Below are 20,205 nucleotides of genomic sequence, written 5' to 3'. Positions count from 1 at the left end.
AGGGAAAAAAAACGCTCTGGAGCAAAAAAGGTCAAATGAGATTTTAGATTTAAAAATGTTACTTTTATTTTTTTATTTTTTTCAGTGTAAAACGAAAGTTCCCACAAGTATACATGTTGTTTGGATTGAATGTGTTACGTCATTTGTTGATTAGCATAGGATAGAAAGACAAGTGTTACCGTTTAAATGTTATTTTACCTTTGCGTGGCCGCTAAGAGATGGCTGGAGAAGATGAGTAAGTTTACAGTTTCTGTAAGGTACGTGTAGCGAGTTACTCTTCAATGCTGTAAACACCTGTGAAGAAATAGTGATTAAGGGGATGTGACTAAATTAATGTTGTAAGAAAATATCCTGATTCGTATGCATACGAGTTTATTCCTGAAACTCTGTTATGTAACGTATTAATTTAAAGGGACTGTCTAAGCACCATAATCACTACATGCAGTTATTATTATTATTGCCATTTATATAGCGCCAACAGATTCCATAGCACTTTACAATATTATGAGAGGGGGGATGTAACTATAATTGCATTGGTTATACTGCTAGTATCCCTTGGTTCTGGGTCAAACCTTGTATTTTATTATTATAAGTAGTGTAAGGATATAGGAAATTAAAAGGGGAGGTAGAAAGAAATCTATAATGTTTTGCAATAACATTACGTTATCAGCTCAATACCAATATACAATACCATACTTAAATGAAGTTTGTTGTTCAATTCGCAATAATTACCTATCACCAGCTTTTATTTTTTGCTTTTTTTTATCTACAATTTGCGTTTATCATTTAAAACATAATCTTGGTACATCCATGGATATATTTTTAGTCTATGCTCGCCTTTCACAGGAGTGAGATCTCCTCAATATCTTTAAACTGTCACCACAGTACAGTTAAATATATATTCTGGACAGAGGTTAAGGCCTGGCATGTTAGACTTGTTGTACAGATAGTACTTTCAACACCAAATACCTACATGGGTTTATATATACATAGTGTTAATATTGCATGTGTACAAGTGTCACCGGTCGATTGTTAATTATATCACTCAGTGCTAGTGAGCTTGGGATGTCTATAAGTGTCTTGAATTATGGTATTGTGATGTTCCATGTGGAAACATTAATGCAACGAGAGGAGGAGAAACAGTGGAGTAGTCTAATTGTGTCCTACCATTGCCACCATATTATCCTGTCGTGGTCACACCAGACCAATTTGGTCCCAGTGTTTTGTCCAGCATTTCCCAAGCCTGGGTCACACATTTTTTTGTCATTAGTGAGGAGGGGTGGGGGTCAGTACCCTAGTAATATAAGGTGCTGATATAAAAAGAGCTTTTAGGTGGATGTAGACAGTAGTCTACCAATGGTTTTCATGTCTCCATAAAGGTTGAACCCTGTGTTGTCCCATCTATGGACATACGTTCATATATGAAGTATTGATTGAATTTTTCTAGTAAGGGTCAAACCTTTTTTGAAGCTTTTAGACCAAAACTGGTGGGTTCATAAGGTACTGGTGTCCCAACTCAAGCTTGCCATATTTCTGATGTGGAAGTTCTACATTAGCAATCTCAATTAAATTCATATTTGCATGGTGTTTATAGGCCAATTGTGCCTACTCTCTGCTCACCATACATCTGCGAAAACTATTCAGATGGCTTTCGGGGACGATACAATGAGTGCAGTGCAAATAAGTGTACACAAATCACCCAGGTGACTCAGCCCCCTAAAGCCCATATTTGACTCCTTGCGACTTCTGGCTTTTCACAAAAAGAAACACTGGGAGAACTGTGTGAGGTCTCAAGGGGCCTACTTTGAAGGGGGACTGAGGCGTCATTGTCCTATGGACAATGTTTCTTGTATATTTTTCAATAAATGTCTCTATTTTTCATATTACATGGCTGGATACTTTCTGGATAAACCGGACATGATTATGGAATACCTACACCAATTCTGTGTGCTGTAGTGGTTATGGTTTCTGGAGTGCCCTGGCAGACCCCCCTTGTAAGGAGTCAGATTATTCCATCAACATTTGAATAGTTTGATTTTCTTAATTGGGGTCTGCTGGCTCTCCTTCCCAACTCCAATACTAATTCCAGAGAGCCAGACGTTCCTAGACAGGGTGCGGCGCCCACTAACTGAGTCAGCTGAGTGCTCTCAGCCAATGAGCCAAGCCTTGCTCTGCCTGGCTAGATCAGTGCAGAGAGTTTCCAGCACACCATGTGCACGATTTATTTTGTATCGTATATCTTTTAGTTCAGCATCTCAATATTTTTTGTTTTGTTTTTTGTAGCAATTAACATTTTATATTTTGGCAATTGTAATCTACTTAAACATGTATTTTTTTCACATAAAATACACCCTTATCTTGCTCATCACCATTCTCTGTTCCTATATGAAAACAGAGAATTCTTGAGATGTCTATTTGATGGTATTGTGCAGTAGAATACTCTTTCAAAGAGCAATATGCCCACTCTAGGCCACATGCTTAAGGTAAGAATGAGCAAATGTTTTGCTGGATTTTCAGTTTACCAAATTGTATGCCAGTGTGTGTTGTAAAACAGCATTATATTATTAAACGGGTATAAAGAAAAGAGAATGCAAACACACCATCTATAATTTAGAAGGTTTGCAAAGATGACATCTTGCTTTCACAATGCTGCAAACGCAGTGTGGCTCTTCGGATCAGATCTGGAATTTGTTGACATATGCATGATACATTTTTCACTTCGCTAGTAACTAGAGGCAGAATTTGAATCAGAGACTGTAAAATATACACAATAACATGTAGACAGCTCACTTTAAAGGGCCATCATCTGTTTTCCTCATTCAGAAACATTTCTCCTCTCATATTTAAAGAGACACTCAATGCACTAAAATTAATATTAATAAAGAATTAAGAATATTAATAAAGTAGTTTGGTTCAAACACCCTGTCCTTTTTCTTGGACAATGTAAAACATTGCCATTTCTAAAAAAAAACAGCATTGTTCACATTTGGCTGAAAACATGGCGCTATCACACCGGAAGTGCTTCCGTATTCAAGGCTTTTTTTTTTTTTTTATATATATAAAGGTCTTCATATTTGGTGTCATCACACACTGCATGATGACATCAAATGTGACCAATGCTTCTCATAGACAAGTACGGAATTTAATGCTTCTCTATGAAAAAATAAATAAAATGATTGGATATAAAGATCATAGCTCAGTAATAGGTCTCTGTTATCATAAGGATTGTGGACCAGCAAGGAGTGTGTCCCTTCAAGGATTATAGGTTAATTTAATAGCTTTTTGCACTTTTTTTTGTAAATAAGGGGGCCCCAAAAACTAAATTAATCAAAATACAAAAATTAATAAAAAATTAAAAAAAACATTCACACATCTATCACAACTATTAATATAGTCTAAACATATGAGGGTTTAAAAAAAAAAAAAAAGAATTGTACATTATTAAGTTACTAGATGGCACTATTTCACAAGGTAAATAAGAATTTAACACAAGATTCTTGGATGATTGAGATGCTGATACCCTGCAACTGTGTTTACCTAGATAATTACAAGAATGCTTAGTGTAATTTGGAAGACCTTTCATACCAAGCCAAATTAAACAAATACTGAATATCTAAAAATAACACTGCTTCTCACACCGTATGTACGTAAAACCTTCCTTACAGAATCTTCGCAACTAAATATAGAATGGCTATCTCAGAGAGGGGGTGAACGAAGTGTCAGTGACATCTGGGTGCAGCATTTTATTGGTGTCACTAATTAGCCTGTCCCTTCCCCTCCTCCCCCCATCCCCAGTTTATTTGTCCACTCCTATATTGTGCATGTGTTGTATGTCATTTGTATAACCGTGTGGGGATGTATGTGAATGGGTGATGATAGCATATGGGTTGGTGGGTGAATGCATGTGGTTACAGGGTAAGTAATCGATCTGTTTGAAATATTGACCTAATTCAGGCCCATTCAGAGCATGCTCTGCACAATCTGCATATTGGTACATATTGTGAATGAATCCATACCCTAATGAATGGTTTTACCCCAACCAGCATGAGCCCATTTGTATTTTAGTGAATAACGCTGTAGATTTTATAAAGTGACAAACGAAAATGCAGACAGATTTGTACACCTTTTGCTTCAGTTGTACTGAGTGGTGGTGAGTGATTCAAACAGGTACTAAAAAGGCCACTATAAGCATGTTCCTGTGGGTACAGGGATCGGTTACAATAAGCAGCAAAAGTAAAGGTTTGTTTTTAACCCCTTAAGGATGTGTGACATGTCATGATTCCCTTTTATTCCAGAAGTTTGGTCCTTAAGGGGTTAAACAAATCACTAAAGTATAGTTTTCTTCTCAACTTGGTCAGCAGTTAGTAAAAGCTCCAAATGACGTGTATATCTTTATTAAAAGACATTTCTCTACAAATATGGTATTTGCCGACTGTGACAACCAGAAGGAAACTAATTTATCAGGTAAGCATGAATGTATTTTAAAGGAACACTATAGGGTCAGGAACACAAAGGTATTCCTGACCCTATAGTATTAAAATCACCATCTATCCCTCCTTACTCCCCTCCCTCGCCCCTTAAATATAGTAAAATCGTACTTGTATTCAGGTCTGCAGCTGCTGGCTCTGCCCCTAATATGCATGGTTGGCTGACATCAGAAGTGATTATCTGAGCCGATCACAATGCTTTCCCATAGGATTGTCTGAGACTGTTGAGGCAGATCAGAGCCAGCACAAGCCAAACACAGCCCTGGTCAATCAGCATCTCCTCATAGAGATACATTAAATCAATGCATCTCTATGAGGAAAGTTCAGTGTCTGCTGGTAGAGGGTGGACACTGAATGTCAGACACACTGTGCACCACTGCCGCAGGAAGCAGCTCTAGTAGCTAGACATGTGCAATTTGTTTCGTCAGAATGTACATTCGTATGAATTTAATGCCATTCGGACATTTGGATGCTTATGAATGTCCGAAGTTCGGTAGTTCAGAAGTGCCAAAGTGATTTCTGAAAAGAGTCAACACAAGAGAGAGGGAGAGAAAATTACGTGAATGATGACAGGAATCTTGACCAATAAGCTAATTCCTTTTGTTCAGTGACGTAATATCCTGTATGCGTCACATCGTGGCTGCCAGCGGACCCTGAAGAACGTGTGAGGGAGCTGTGCTGCAAGAGTACAGTAAGTACTTTGCTCCCTCGCCGCCTGGCATGGAATTTTGTCCAATGCAGTCTCGCGCAGTCTCTACTGCACATGACTGCATCAGACAAACATCCTTAGCCAAATATTATATAGTTTATATAAAGTAGACATGTGCAATTCGTTTCATCCCGAATGTACATTCATACGAATTTCATGCCATTCTGAAATTTGGATGCTTACGAATATCCGAAGTGACGAACCAAACCGAATGCCATTGGTCTCAATTGCTGAAGCAGACTAATTTTTTTACTTATCCGAATTTCCGAACCAATTTTTTTTTGTCCATGCCAGCCATATGAGGAGTGGCCAGTGGAGGTATCCCTAGGCTGTAATGTAAACACTGTATTTTCTCTGAAAAGACTGTGTTTACTGCAAAAAGCCTGAAGGGAATGATTCTACCCACCAGAACAAATACAGTATAATGTAGTGGTTCTGGTGATTATAGTGTCCCTTTAAATCAGCACAGAAGGGTGCACATTAATTAACAGACAATACAAATCTGTATATTTGTAGCATTTACTTTGAACTTTTTGCTTGACATTTAAAACCTCATGATTTTTCATGTTCTCTTTAATATCTGAACTGTGTTCACAAAATGTTTTCTAGTAATGCCTAGCAATACCTGTCCCAACGCAGTCAGAGACTTATTTATGGCTGCAGCCTCCACCAAACGTTGGCCTGTTGCTTCAGTCTTAGAAATACGTTCAGAGCCAGCCAAGTCACATAACGTAAGCATTGCAGAAGAGACAACTCCGGAGACACTGTCCACCCCATTTACTCGTAAGATCACCATGAGATGAGAACGTGAGCTTTAAGAGAAAGCAACCAATGAATCCTCAGACAAAGACTCCTCTCTGTGTCTTTAATCATGCAATACAATCATATGGTTATATTTTATTTATTTATTTTCATTTATCTTTTTATTGAAAAATGTTTTCTCATTTTATCGTACATATGACAAACTAGTGCAGTTTACATACAAGACAAAAACAAGTGTGACAATAACAACATATAATTTGCATTTATTACAACTGTTCTAATCTAGAGTATAAGATTAATTCCCCAACTAAACAGCTGGGAATATCTTTATAAAAAGATAAATTCTTTATTTTAGAACTGCTGTCAGAATAAGTATGGGCAATGGTCAGTCTAAACATTAGAAAAAACATCACTGTAATGTAATTATCTATCGAAAACTAGAAATCAATTCATTTATTTTCCAGAATTCGAATCCAATTAATGTATTGGTCTTGTTTATTTATAAGATGTATGGAGGAGACCGGTAAATCTTTTTCCATTCGAAGTTGGAATAAAATTTGATTAACAAGCTGACTCCTCTGGAAAGGAAGATGCGACTTCCATTGTCTTGCTATTACTATCTTTACTGCCAAAAAGCAGTGGTTTACAATATATGGTTATATTTTAACCTAGATTAACCCTTAAAAGACAATATTCTATGCTGTAATGCATATAGATCATTTAGAATGTGGGTGTGGTGGATCTGCAACAATTAAGCAGTTTTGAATGTGTTTTATTCACCTGGGATCTTCCTACTATAAGATATATTATCCTATTGTCACTCTTCTACATTTTTGATCAACAGATATAATGTGTGGTTTACACTGAATAATGATGACAGCCAACCTTTCAAAATTGTCTGTATATGGTTTATTAATCTTACTTTTATCACATATGCACCTCGCAACTTCACATGTATACCATTATCTCACTAGTCCAGAATCGTGTATCAGCTATGTGTATTTGGACACAATTCAACAGATATTGTCAGTTTCATGTGAATTTAATGTGCAATGTTGTTCAGATATGTCATTTCTAAACATATTTATAACCTGATAATATAGCATGAGAAAAAGACTCATGAAACTAGTTCATTTAGCTTAATTATTACACATTTCTCTGTTTCTGGGGTTCAATCTTATGAATAAACCTGTAATCCCATGATACATTTGTTGACTGTAAATGGCAAAATTTGCATGGCATCTCCTACGTCTACATCATGGACAACATTGTAAGAATTGATAAAGCCATTGCTGTCCCTTGCTTGTTTCCCTGTCCCTGATAAAAAAAATGGCTGGCCCAAAGGATCTTCTAAAATAAAAGGACACTTCCTTTTGCTCAAGGGTGGTGGGTGAAGGAATACCTTCAGACACCTGCTCCCTTTCTCACCTGAACAATAAAAAATGTATAATTAGGAGTTCAGAAGATCCCAATCCCAAATATGCCTTAAAAAAACCATGAATTCAAATGTATTAATTATGGTGGTCTAGATCAGTGTTCCTCAATCCAGTCCTCATCAACCAGCAACAGTCCAAGATTTCTGTATTTCCCCATTTTATTTCAATGGAGATACTGACAAAACCTGGACTGTTGGTGGTCCATGAGGACTGGGTTGGAGAACACTGGTCTAGATCTCTCACTATGAACATGTTTGAATTTTCCCAATAAAACATGCACAATTGTAAAATATACTAAGTCTTTATTTAAAATACCTTTAAAATATAAATTTTATATTTATTTAACACAAATGCTTTTTATTTGTGACTTATATTTTCTGAATAACCATGCCACTAACTTAAATATTTCACGCAATATCCAAAAAAAAAATCCAAATTACCTTTCAGTATTCATCTTGGTTGATGCTACTGTCCTGTTCTTCTCGCCCAGAGACATGGTCGTTTTTATGTCGTTTTCCGTCAGTACCTCCGTTTCAGTTAATCCAGGCATAAAAACGGTTTTCCCCTGTGATCTGATCTCCAGTTGTGTGTTACCATTTTGTGAGAGAAGATCCCTCAGGGTTTCATTGTAAATTTCCAGCATTGAAATCTAATTAATTATTGAAAAATATACATTCAGGGCAGGGCCTTGATTACCACTGAACCAGAGGGAGTTCTTAAATTCCTTTGTTTTAATTGTGGGGGTTCAATTTAACCAATCAAAACTCTTTGTTGGACACACTATCACCTATGCCAGTAAAGAGCAACCTTGACACTCAAAGAGTTTGCGATCTACGTTTTCCAAGGCATTCATTCAGAATTTATGCAAGTACCCTACTGAGTTAAGCTATTTTTGGAATATACTCAAAAAAAAAAAAAAGAAAGGAAAGAAAGAAAACAATTGATTTAAAAAAAAATGACAACAATGGGATTCATTATAACTTACCTTAATGGTGTATTTAATTCTTTCCCTCTCTTGGCAAATGCGTAGGAGTTCCCTGATACTCCTATGGTCATTAAAAAAAAAAAAAAAAAGATGAAATGGCATGGTTTGTTCTTTATATGGAAACAGGCTTTTTTTTGTTTGTTTGTTTGTTTTTGTGTTTTTTACAGCAATTGTTCTGATAAATAAAACCATATAAACAATGTCATATTTTCACACAAATCTCATCCCACTGCTGCCAACTGGTTGAAAACGTTATATGTTAACAGAACCGTATTTTCTCTGACAATGGGCTGTGCGGTAGGTCAGACCCTTTTCATATTGAGGTTGTACTGACCGATTTTGTTTTTTGGAGATGTAAAATCAATTATGACCATTTTACCAAAGAGAATCTTACCACTTTCATACGAGCAGCTGATGTGGAGGTTACACACATCAGAATTAAATCAAATCGTTGAAATAAACAGGTAAAATAAAGGTTTTGAATAAAGAAGCACTTGGTTTAGAGTTATAGCTTGCCCCCCTGTGCATGTTACACTTTACTATGACAACGAATTAAACAGCACACTTTTATTTCGACTTAAAGTTGAGCACTTTCTTTACTCGCTGCCATTAACTCTCTCAGAATCCTTGTTTGTGACAATGATCTAGAACAGAGGTACCCAAAAGGTAAATGTTTTAAAACTACAGCTGCCATTATGCTCTGTCATTTTAAATTACATGCAAAACATCTTTGGAGTTGTAGCTCTACAACATCTGGGTATCTACCTTGTGGGCACCCCTGATCAGGGGCGGGCTGGGAAGGGGGGCAGGGAGGCAATTGCCCCCCAGGCCGCCCTAAACCCAGGGCCGCCCACACCCAGCAAAAAAAGGAAAAATCTGAATCCCCTGCTTCTGGCTGAGGAGTCAGATTTTTCAACTTACCTCACTCTTCCTGCCGTCTGCAGTCAGTGGAGTCGGCCGGCCTCTCCTGATGATGTCAGGAGGAGGGGGCGTGACTTCCACTGCTCTTCTCACAGGACCGCTGGGGAGTCTGGGAGAAGAGCAGAGGAAGTCACGGCCCTCCTCCTGACATCATCAGGAGAGGACGACTTCACTGGCTGCTGCTGGTTGCTGCTCCTGTTGGCTGCTGTCCACCCCTCCCTGGCCTAAGGTAAGACTCGGGGAGGGGGGAAATACACTTTAGTGTTTTTTCATTCCCCTCCTCAGCCCTGTCCCCTGCTCAGTCCCTGTCCCCTTAGTCAGCCCCTGCCCCCTCCTCAGCCCCTGTCCCCTCCTCAGCCCCTGTCCCCTACCTCAGCCCCTGTCACCCTTCCTCAGCCCTGTCCCCTTAGTCAGCCGCTGTCCCCCCTCCTCAGCCCCTGTACCCCATCCTCAGCCCCTGTCCCCTTAGTAAGCCCCTGTCCCCTCCTCAGCCCCTGTCCCCATCTCAGCCCCTGTCCCCATCTCAGCCCCTGTCCCCACCGCAGCCCCTGTCCTCATCTCAGCCCCTGTCCCCATCGCAGCCCCTGTCCCCATCGCAGCCCCTGTCCCCATCGCAGCCCCTGTCCCCATCTCAGCCCCTGTCCCCACCTCAGCCACTGTCCCCATCTCAGCCCCTGTCCCCACCTCAGCCCCTGTCCACAGCTCAGCCCCTGTCCCCACCTACCCTTCGTCAGCCCCTGTCCCCTTAGTCAGCTCCTACCTCAGCCCCTGTCCCCCCTCATCAGCCCCATGTCCCTCCTCCTCAGCCCCTGTCCCCCTAGTCAGCCCCTGTCCCCTACCTCAGCCCCTGTCCCCTTGGTCAGCCCCTGTCCCCTTGGTCAGCCCCTGTCCCACCCTTTCCCTGCTCCTTTCCCCCATCTCAGCTCCTGCCCCCTTCCTCAGCCCCATGTCCCCCACCACAGCCCCATAACATCCCCACTACAGCCCCTCTCCCCCAATTGCAACCCATATTACCCACACCACAGCCCCTTTCCCAAATTGTAGCCATCAACTTGCTTCAGCCCCTATCCCCCCGTACATTTCCTAAACCCCCAATTACAGCTTATACCCTCCACTACCACCCCCTGTCCCCCACTACAGCCCTGTCCCCTTACTCAGCCCCTGTCCACTGGTTTTAAAAGTGTAAAGTTTGGGGGTGTGTGTATGAGTATGTCTGTGTGTATGAGTATGTCTGTGTGTGTCAGTATGTCTGTGTGTGTCAGTATGTCTGTGTGTGTCAGCGTCAGTATGCCAGTATGTCTGTGTGTGTGTGCGTCAGTATGTCAGTATGTCTGTGTGTGCGTTAGTATGTCAGTATGTCTGTGTGTGCGCATCAGTATGTATGTGTGTGTGCATCAGTATGTCTGTGTGTGTCAGTATGTCTGTGTGTGTCAGCGTCAGTATGCCAGTATGTCTGTGTGTGTGCGTCAGTATGTCAGTATGTCTGTGTGTGCGCATCAGTATGTATGTGTGTGTGCATCAGTATGTCTGTCTATGTGTGTGCCTGTATGTCTGTCTGTGTGTGCGTCAGCATGTCTGTCTATGTGTGTGCCAGTTTGTCTGTGTGTGTGTCAGCCAGTATGCCTGTGTGTGTGTGTGTCAGTATGTCTGTCTGTCTGAGTCAGTATGCCTGTAACAGTGTGTCTTTCTGTGTGTGTCTGTGTGACTACCAGTATGTATCTCTGTGTGTGTGTCAGTATGCAAGTATGTCTCTGTGTGTGTGCCAATTTGTCTGTGTCAGCCAGTATGCCTGTGTGTGTCAGTATGTCTGTCTGTCTGAGTCAGTATGCCTGTAACAATGTGTCTTTCTGTGTGTGTCTGTGTGCCTGTCAGTGAGTGTGTGTTTTTTAGTGTGTGCCAAATCAGCAAGTGTGTGTGCCTGTCATTGATTGTCTGTTTAGGTGACTGCTCCCCCCCCCCCCCCCCCCCCCCCCCCCACACACACACACACTTTCAATCACATGGGAAAGGTGTTTTTACTCTCCTCTTGGTGCAATGGGCCACTTGACTGGATTTGCCCCCCAGGCCTAAGGGTGCCAGCCCTCCCCTGCCCCTGATCTAGAACATATTTTAAGTGATGTTTATATCACATTATTTAATTATCAAAGCAGCAAACATTGAATTATTTTCTTTTAATCTAACCTGATGCCTTGGATCTTTTGTTATTGTTGGCTGATACAAAAATGAAGAATAAACAACTTACTGTTTCAGTAATATATTTAATTACTTGGTACAGGCTTTGAATTTGAAGGTGAAAGGTTAAAGGAACATTACAGGCAGCCTCATCATAGATGGAATGTGTAGATCAGGGTACATTTAGTAATGCTTGATGTTAAGCGATAATCAACTTACCTGAAATCACTCCGATATACATTGAATACATAAAGATATGTGGTGTATTCAATGTAAAATATAAAGATTCTCACTTTTCCTCCATTCCAGCGCCTCTTCGTGGTTGCTACTCTTCGTATAACACCCACCTCCTGGCCGTCCTCTGCTCCACCTAGGCTCCTCCTCCTCCTTCTTTGATTTGCCGTGCTTGGGACGCATCCCCACGCAGGGGGGTCTCGTTAGAGACGTCGGCACGCTGGCTTTGTTGCCGGCATCTGACCTGATTGACATCACTTCACTCCGTTCCTATACTCCCTAGCAAGCGCGAGAAACTCCGGCATGGGTGTTTCCATGGCAACTGCAGTATATGTGCTTCAGTTGCTATGTAAAGAGAGAGGAGAGGGAAGTAATTTGTGCTTTCCCTAGTCAGTCAAGCCTCGGCACACCGACGCATTGACTGACAGCTGGGAGAAGAAACTATTTTAGAATATGTATCTATGTATTTAAAGATGTATCTATGTATTGATAAAATCTTATGCTCAATCTAATGAGTATACATTATTTGAGGCATGACAGGTGCCCTTTAAGGGCAGTATTTTTTGAGAGGGTGGCCAGTTGGAGTTTGTAGGACATATAGCTTTGCAGTTTCCCAAGTCCGCTATTTTTTAAAATGTATTTATATATATATATAAATATAAAAAAAACTTTGCTCCGCAGTGTGGCCTTAAAGGGACTCTCCAGTGCCAGGAAACAATCCGTTTTCCTGGCACTGCAGGTACCCTCTCCCTCCCACCTCTCATCCCCGGTTGCTGAAGGGGTGAAAACCCCTTCAGTCACTTACCAGAGGCAGCGACATGTCCCCCATGTCCGCTGCCGCTCCTCCCCTTCATTACATCAGCCGGTGGGGGATACTGATCTCGCCTGCCGGCTGGGGAGACCTAATGCGCATGCACGGCAATGCCGCGCATGCGCATTAGACCTCTCCATAGGAAAGCATTGAAAATGCTTTTCAGTGCTTTCCTATGGGGATTTTAGCGACGCTGGAGGTCCTCACACAGCGTGAGGACGTCCAGCGACGCTATAGCACAGAAAACCTGAGCTATGGACCAGGAAGTGCCCTCTAGGGGAGGACTTAACCCTGCAAGGTAATTATTGCAGTTTATAAAAACTGCAATAATTACAGTTGCAGGGTTAAGGGCAGTGGGAGTTGGCACGCAGACCACTCCAATGGGCAGAAGTGGTCTGGGTGCCTGGAGTGTCCCTTTAAATGTACAAATTCCCTTGTCCACTCTCCAGAGCCCTAATTTTAGAGGTCTAGCAGAACTTTCTCTATGAGAGGTGGGGTTATGAACATACTTTGCTATAAAAAGCCCCACTGCTGCTATAATATCCAGATTAACATGTTCAAAAGTACTACAGTCATGTTCATTTACCCGATTAGCACTGTCATCGTGAAACGTGCGTAACTTTACACTGACCTGTAAAATGCACAGTCTGCAACTATGAATGATTTTTGTTATAACTGCTTAATTACTGTCAGTCTGTAGAAGTCATCATTTGGAATTAGCATATAAAAGATTCTGTTTTTTCTATTCTGTTTTGCAAGCATTCTCCCGCTCTTAATAACAATCTTAGCATCAGGGAGCCAGGCCTGTCTGCAGAAAGAATCCTTCTGGGAATATATTAGCAGATGGAGCCCCTGGCAACAGAAACCATAATGAATCCTGTGGCACCTTTAATAAACTAGTTATCTGTTGTCGATCTCTAAAATTGTTACTGACTGCCTTAAATTATGCATTTAACCCATCAGATGCCAGGAGGCAGTGTGCACGTATGTGCGTACGCCTGGAATGTCACCGTAAAGCATGTTATTTAATGAACACTCAAAAGGGTTAACTCCTATCTAGCCTGAATCATTACTTTTCACAAAATCTGCTTAATCACGTTTATGGTAGAGTTTTTCATTGTATCTTTCCAGACAAGTTTATAAAACTTTACCAAAGCACAGTGATATCACTATGAGAGTTGCAGCAGGTGCACCTGTGATGATGGGTACAGTCCCACAGGTCCAGATGGCTCTACATGTTGCCTTCTTCTGTTTGGGCTGCTTTCAACACTTTGGGGATGAACCCATACGTCATGATGTGAAGCCATATTTTTTTATCAACGCTAGGAACCAACATCTTATCTAACCAAACTCTGCTCTTTATATCTGTCAGTCAGAACACAGAGAAAATAGGAAAAACAGAATCAATGTTCCAGTTTCACCTCCACATTTGCATTGTGTACCTTGGCTGTGCCAGGAGTGAAATGGATAGTGATGTAAATTGACAACTCTTTAAAGGAACAGTACCGCTGTAGTGGTTATGCAGCCAGATGTGACGTGCTTGACTCCCAGGGTAAGTAGTTAAGATGTTTAAGAATGGTTTAAAACTTACCTGGGGTCCACCAGACAATTAAAATACATTTTAAAAGAAAATGGCAGATTGCAGGAGTAGAATGTCCACATACATTATTAGTGATATTTATTGTTTAATTTAATGCTAAACTTTCCACAATTGTTTTCAATTTATAAGTGTTACATAAGCTAGATTATATTACACTTAATACATTTTAATTTTATTTAGCTGAAAATAGTATATAATTTATAAGGAATGAGAGCGTCATCTGGCTTACTATAAATGTTTACTATTTCTTCTACTGATTGTCTTTTTAAATGTAATTATTCATTATGTAAGGTTATGAGTGATTTGAGTTGATTTTATGTTTTGTCATTTTTACATACCATATCACAGCCCCATCTCAAGCTGTCGTTATGAGTGAGATACTCCAGTTTCCAAGATAGGATTCTAACAGAACATATTGTCATGAAGGTATAGATTGTCATTGTTCCTTAACACATACATTCTCACCTGATATTGACACCGGGTTTTTGGTCATTTCCCATCATAGTGTATGTCTTTCCCGACCCTGTCTGTCCATATGCCAGAATGCATACATTGTAACCATCTGCACAAGACTTAATGATAGGTAGAGTCCCTTCATACACATCTTCCTATCAAACAAGAGAAACATGTAGTGTTAGAATTGTTCACTGAATGGCTTTCTTAAGGTACATACATTGGGGACACTGCTGAAATACATCTATGGGATCTAAAAAAACACAAGAGGGTAGGGATGAGAATAGCATGGAGACATGTCGGGGCCTAATAATACCCCAAACACACTGCTAAAGCAACATGTAAGGGGAAACATGTAAATATGTTGGAATGACCTAGTCAAAGCTCAGACCTCAATCCAATAGAAAATCTGTGGTCAGACTTAAAGATTGCTGTTCACAAGCGCAAACCATCCAACTTGAAGGAGCTGGAGCAGTTTTGCAAGGAGGAATGGCCAAAATCCCAGTGATAAGATGTGGCAAGTTAATAGAGACTTATCCAAAGCGACTTTAGGGGAGTGAATAGTTATGCACATTGACTTTTTCTGTTATTTTGTCCTATTTGTTGTTTGCTTCACAATAAAAAAAAAAAAAAATCTTCAAAGTTGTGGGCATGTTCTGTAAATTAAATGATGCAAATCCTCAAACAAGCCAAGTTAATTCCAGGTTGTGAGGCAACAAAACACAAAAAATGCCCAGGGGGTGAATACTTTTGCAAGGCACTGTATGTGGAAATAATGGCAACATATAGCCAATTTTACATTCTGGTGGTATTATTTTTATTTTATTTTTTTACAATACTGCAATGTCAGAAATGTTGCTATGTTCTTTACAAATACCCGTAATCAGAGGATTTGAAAAATGTTATTCATTTATTTGCTCATACCTACTTCACACACCTATGTGTGACTATGATTTAATTTATTATTTTATGAAAACACTCTAGACTCTGTAAAACCTTTTAACCCCCGAAATTTTGTAAAGAATGAACGAAAAAAGGAAAAATAATAAATTGTGTATGTTTACATTATTTCATTTATTAATATCCCTACACGGAAATATAAACATGAAACTGCTTTTTACTTTCTACGATGATTTGCCGTGCCCGTGTTATTATCGAAAAGAACTTGGTAGTGAATAGTTTAAAAATCATTTTAAGTTATATAGTTACTAATCTATCATTCTGTTTAACATAAGTCATTTTATTTTTTTCTCTCTATAATTCTTAACAAAATTGCAGTTGTTTTCATTAACTTCTTAAGTTGGGCAATCCTGGAATAGCTGATGAAAAATGCTCAGTAGAGCCAGGGCCGGATTAAGAGCCCAGTGGGCCTGGTGCTGATAATTATGATGGGCCTAATTACAAAATCTTATTGACCAAAAAGACTAAAACAGTCCTACCTCCTAAGCGTCATGTATCTGATGGAGATGGTGCTGGAGGGAAACTCATAGGATGCAACTATGAGAAAACACAAACCCTTTGCTAATCTCACGCTTTCATCTTTCAAGTAAACCCATACCCCCTAACAGCAGTGTCCAGTAAAGCAGGAAGTCTATGGATGCGGTAAAAGGGTGGGCCACTGCCACAAATCACATAACCAGAACGTCCGAAAGGGCGAACATACACAAAAAGGGTGCATGTCTGTGTCCCCATGTCTCCCAGTCCCTTAGTGTCTGTGTCCCCATGTCTCCCAGTGTCCCCATGTCACTAGGACACGAGGGGACACTGGGAGACATGGGGCACTGAGACACTGTGATATATGTAGGGGGCACTGGAGACTTGATAAAGACCTGGGTACGGGTCAAAATGTTGCAGTGTCCAATAAACCTGCCTAAAGCTATCACAGTGAGTGCCTGAGATTTTTTTATTTTATACTAGGGGACACAGACACTACGGGCACTGAGAGACATGGGGCACTGAGAGACATGGGGCACTGAGACACTCTGATACATAGGGGACACTGATACCTAGGGGACATTAGAGACTTGATAAAGACCTGGGTAAAGGTCGAAACGTTGCGGTGTCCAATAAACCTGCCTAAATCTATTACAGTGAGTGCCTGAGATTTTTTCTTTTATACTAGGGGACACTGAGACACTAGGAGACATGGGGACATTGGGGGACTAGGGGACATTGGGAGACTAGGAAACACTAGGGACACTGGTACACTACAGACACCAGGGACACATGGGGATACTGAGATACTAGGGACACTGGCTGGGAGATGTGGGGACACTGGGAGTGCCCCATGTCTCCTAGGTCTCAAAGTCGCCCAGTGTCCCCATGTCTCCTTGTGTCTCCCAGTGTTTCCATGTCTCTCATTGTCCCCTAGTGTCTCAGTGTCCCCATGTCACCCAGTGTTCCCTAATGTTTGTATCCCCATGTCTTCCAGTGTCCCTTAGAGTCTGTGTCCCCATGTCTCCCAATGTCCCAATGTCACTAGGACACTAGGGGACACTTAGAGACATGGGGACACATGGTAACACTGGGAGACATGGGGCCACTGAGACACTAGGGACAGTGGCTGGGAGACATGGGGACACAGACTAGTGGCCACTGCGAGACATGGGGCCACTGTGTCCCTAGTGTCTCAGGGTCTCCATGTTCCCCAGTGTCCCAATGTCTCAGCATCCCCATGTCTTGGAGCTGCTGTCTGGACTCTCTGTGCAGAGCTGCTCCCCCGCGGATCAGTGAGTAGAGAGAGGCAGGGAGGGAGATGCCGTAACTTCTTATCACTGCCTCTATCCACACAAACAGCGGCCCCTACTGGCCGGCGCTGGTACTGCAGAATAATCTCTGTTTATACTGAGACAGACATTTGTATTGCCGGTATTACTGCAATACCGGCACCGGCTAGGAAGCCTCAAATACCTGAGAAATACTTCTGAGAAATACCTGGCAACCCTAAGAAATACATGAGAAATACCTGGCAACCCTAAGCGTAGTGTGTAAAAAAAAAAAAATGTAAAAAAAAAAAAAAATTTTTTTTGAAAATCAATGGGCCTATTCCATGGGCCTGGGCCTGGAGCTGCAGCTCCATCAGCCCCTATGTTAATCCGGCCCTGAGTAGAGCAAGCGAACGGTACACAAACATGTTTTTTTTTTGTAAAAAGAAAAAAACTAAAGGATTATTTCAGTGATGTTTGCAATGACTTAATCACATTAGATGCGGAGTAACCGAATGACCACACAAGCTATAATTTAGAAAATCACTGTGCGTGCTGTATTGTGTAGCGCAGGTATGAGCTCTGCAGTAAATATGTTTGTAACTGCCAGTTGTTTTTAGACTAGAATTCTCACGGGAGGAATGTTCTGTAACCATAATTGACCTGTGGGTGATGAATCTATGAACTGAATCGACACACTCTTGCCTTCCCCAACCCCAATTAAACAGCATATAAAGTAATGCTGTATAACTGCATACGAACATGCTGTATTTATAGCCTTAACGAGAACTGTATATACTTATAAATACAGCATATAATATTATAAACTCTGTGTGTTAATGCTTTTTTTTCAGGTTACGATTTTTTGAGATATATTAAATAATGCCTTCCCTTTTTACAATGCTTATACCGGTATCTTTTGCCTAAATCTTAACTAAACCTGAAACATAGATATGGGCATCTCAGCAAGATAATCACAGGTCAGTGTAGGAGTTATAGTGCCATGAGCCTACGGGCTGCTTAACAAAAATGGTTTGACAAAAGAAATGATGCTTTCCCTGGCACTAAGAGACTGACCCTTCTGCAGCCGCATTGAAAGTGTGAAACGTACACCATAACCTTATCAGGATAAATTCTATCCAATGTGTGCAGCAGAGGTAGGCTGAGGGAGCTTAAGAAGTAGTTGGTTCTGGGCCTCTCGTGCCATAAAAATTGGATGCTGTATGGCTCTTTATAGCGCCACTTATCTTTATGGGACAAAGGAGACAAAATACTTGTCCCAGAAATCCCTGCTGCGCAGTGGTTATGGTGTAAAATTAGACCCCCACAGAGCAGAATACAAGGGTCAGATGTGTTCAGAAGTTTAAAAGTCAGTATATATATAAAACACATGAGCCATTGATATTGTGGTTAGCTATTTTGTATTCTTACATTCGAAACTTCTGCAGAAAAGAGAACAGGTAAGATTACGGCTTTTATCTGCGGCTTCATGACTTTGCATAATGAGCAGTGATGGGGAAATCATTTGTCACATTTAGCAAAACTTGCTATCTTGCATTAGCAAAAACACAAATAAATATATAAATTATAATTGGAGGAAAACTTAGCATTTGGGCAGGGATCGGGGTTTCCCTAGCTTATAGTAATTTATATTTGTTACAAACAAAATATAAAAAATAAAAATAAAATGTTCAATGTATAACATCAAAAAGTGAAAATGCCTAAACCCATTCCTATCACACTTAATCCACGCCAACCAGGTAGGATTCATCCCAGGTAGACAACTTTTTGAGAACACACGCTGAAACATAGACATAAATTTGACACTAGCGACAACTAAAACACCATCACTAATCCTCTCTCAAAACGCCGAAAAAGACTTTGACCGCGTAAAATGGCCCTACATGTTCGCGCTACTGGATCACTTAAAATTCCCCCCTCCATTCATTACAGCAGTCCGGGCACTATACACTAACATATCAGCACAAATAAAAATTACAGGAGCGACATGCCCGCCTTTCAACATAAGCAACGGTACCCGACAGGGATGTCCACTGTCCCCCCTACTTTTCGTATTAACCCTGGAACCACTCCTCCAGGCAATCAGGGAACACCCATCAATCTCAGGGGCCAAGATAGAAGGCAAGATAGAAGGATAGTTTTTGGATATGCAGAAAATGTCCTTCTCACTCTGACCAACCCCATTCCATCCATGCACGCACTGCTCCCACTCCTCCAGACCTATGGCACAATCTCAGGCTACAAAGTCAACATGGAGAAATCCAGCGCACTCCCTATGAACATCTCTCAAGCGGACATTGCCCAAATCACCCTAGACCACCACCTCCACATTTCGCCTACATCTCTCACGTATCTAGGCATTAAACTACCAGCGGATCCCTCTACCTTACATAAACTAAATTACACGCCCATGAGTAACACACTCATAACGGACATGGAGACCTGGGTGGATAAACCCATCTCCTGGATCGGGAGAATACACTCTGTTCAAATGAATATTCTACCCAGAATCGTATTCCTGTTCCAGGCCCTGCCCATTCCCATCACAAAACGAGACCTCACTCCCTTACAACAGGCAATAGACCGATTCATCTGGCAGAACAAAAGACACAGGGTATCCCGCAACATACTCTACCGCCCCAAGGGGAGAGGAGGCTTAGGATTACCTCACACTACTACTACAACTTATGGCCCAATTAGCACAAATAGCCCTATGGCACCCCCCTCCCCCCCCCCCCCCCCCCCCGCAGAAACTAGGTGATGGGTGGATCTGGAGTCCCTACTTATGTAGATCTACATAAGTCCCTACTTATGTAGACTTATGTAAATCAGATCTTCCACAATTCTATATATGGACCTGAGGGAACGTAGAGCATTACCAAGTACAGCCTGCCCATCCATCACCAATT

At 41.1% G+C, this 20,205-nt stretch overlaps 1 protein-coding gene across 2 annotated transcripts in view; it reads right to left on the bottom strand.

The window, feature by feature from the left end:
• LOC134602220 (uncharacterized) overlaps positions 1 to 20,205 on the bottom strand; it is an 81,881-nt gene that overhangs the window by 2,179 nt on the left and 59,497 nt on the right. For both annotated transcript variants that reach the window (XM_063446882.1, XM_063446883.1), the window contains exons 9-13: positions 14,583 to 14,725; positions 8,380 to 8,440; positions 7,835 to 8,043; positions 5,822 to 6,008; positions 199 to 294 (exon numbers count right to left, since the gene is read on the bottom strand). In XM_063446882.1, the coding sequence (XP_063302952.1) occupies positions 199 to 294; positions 5,822 to 6,008; positions 7,835 to 8,043; positions 8,380 to 8,440; positions 14,583 to 14,725 (696 nt within the window). The remainder of the gene's footprint in view (positions 1 to 198; positions 295 to 5,821; positions 6,009 to 7,834; positions 8,044 to 8,379; positions 8,441 to 14,582; positions 14,726 to 20,205) is intronic.

This window comes from Pelobates fuscus, chromosome 3 (assembly GCF_036172605.1).
Source record: "Pelobates fuscus isolate aPelFus1 chromosome 3, aPelFus1.pri, whole genome shotgun sequence".
In the NCBI taxonomy this organism is placed as follows: Eukaryota; Metazoa; Chordata; class Amphibia; order Anura; family Pelobatidae; genus Pelobates; species Pelobates fuscus.
This window is presented reverse-complemented; position numbering and strand designations above follow the sequence as displayed.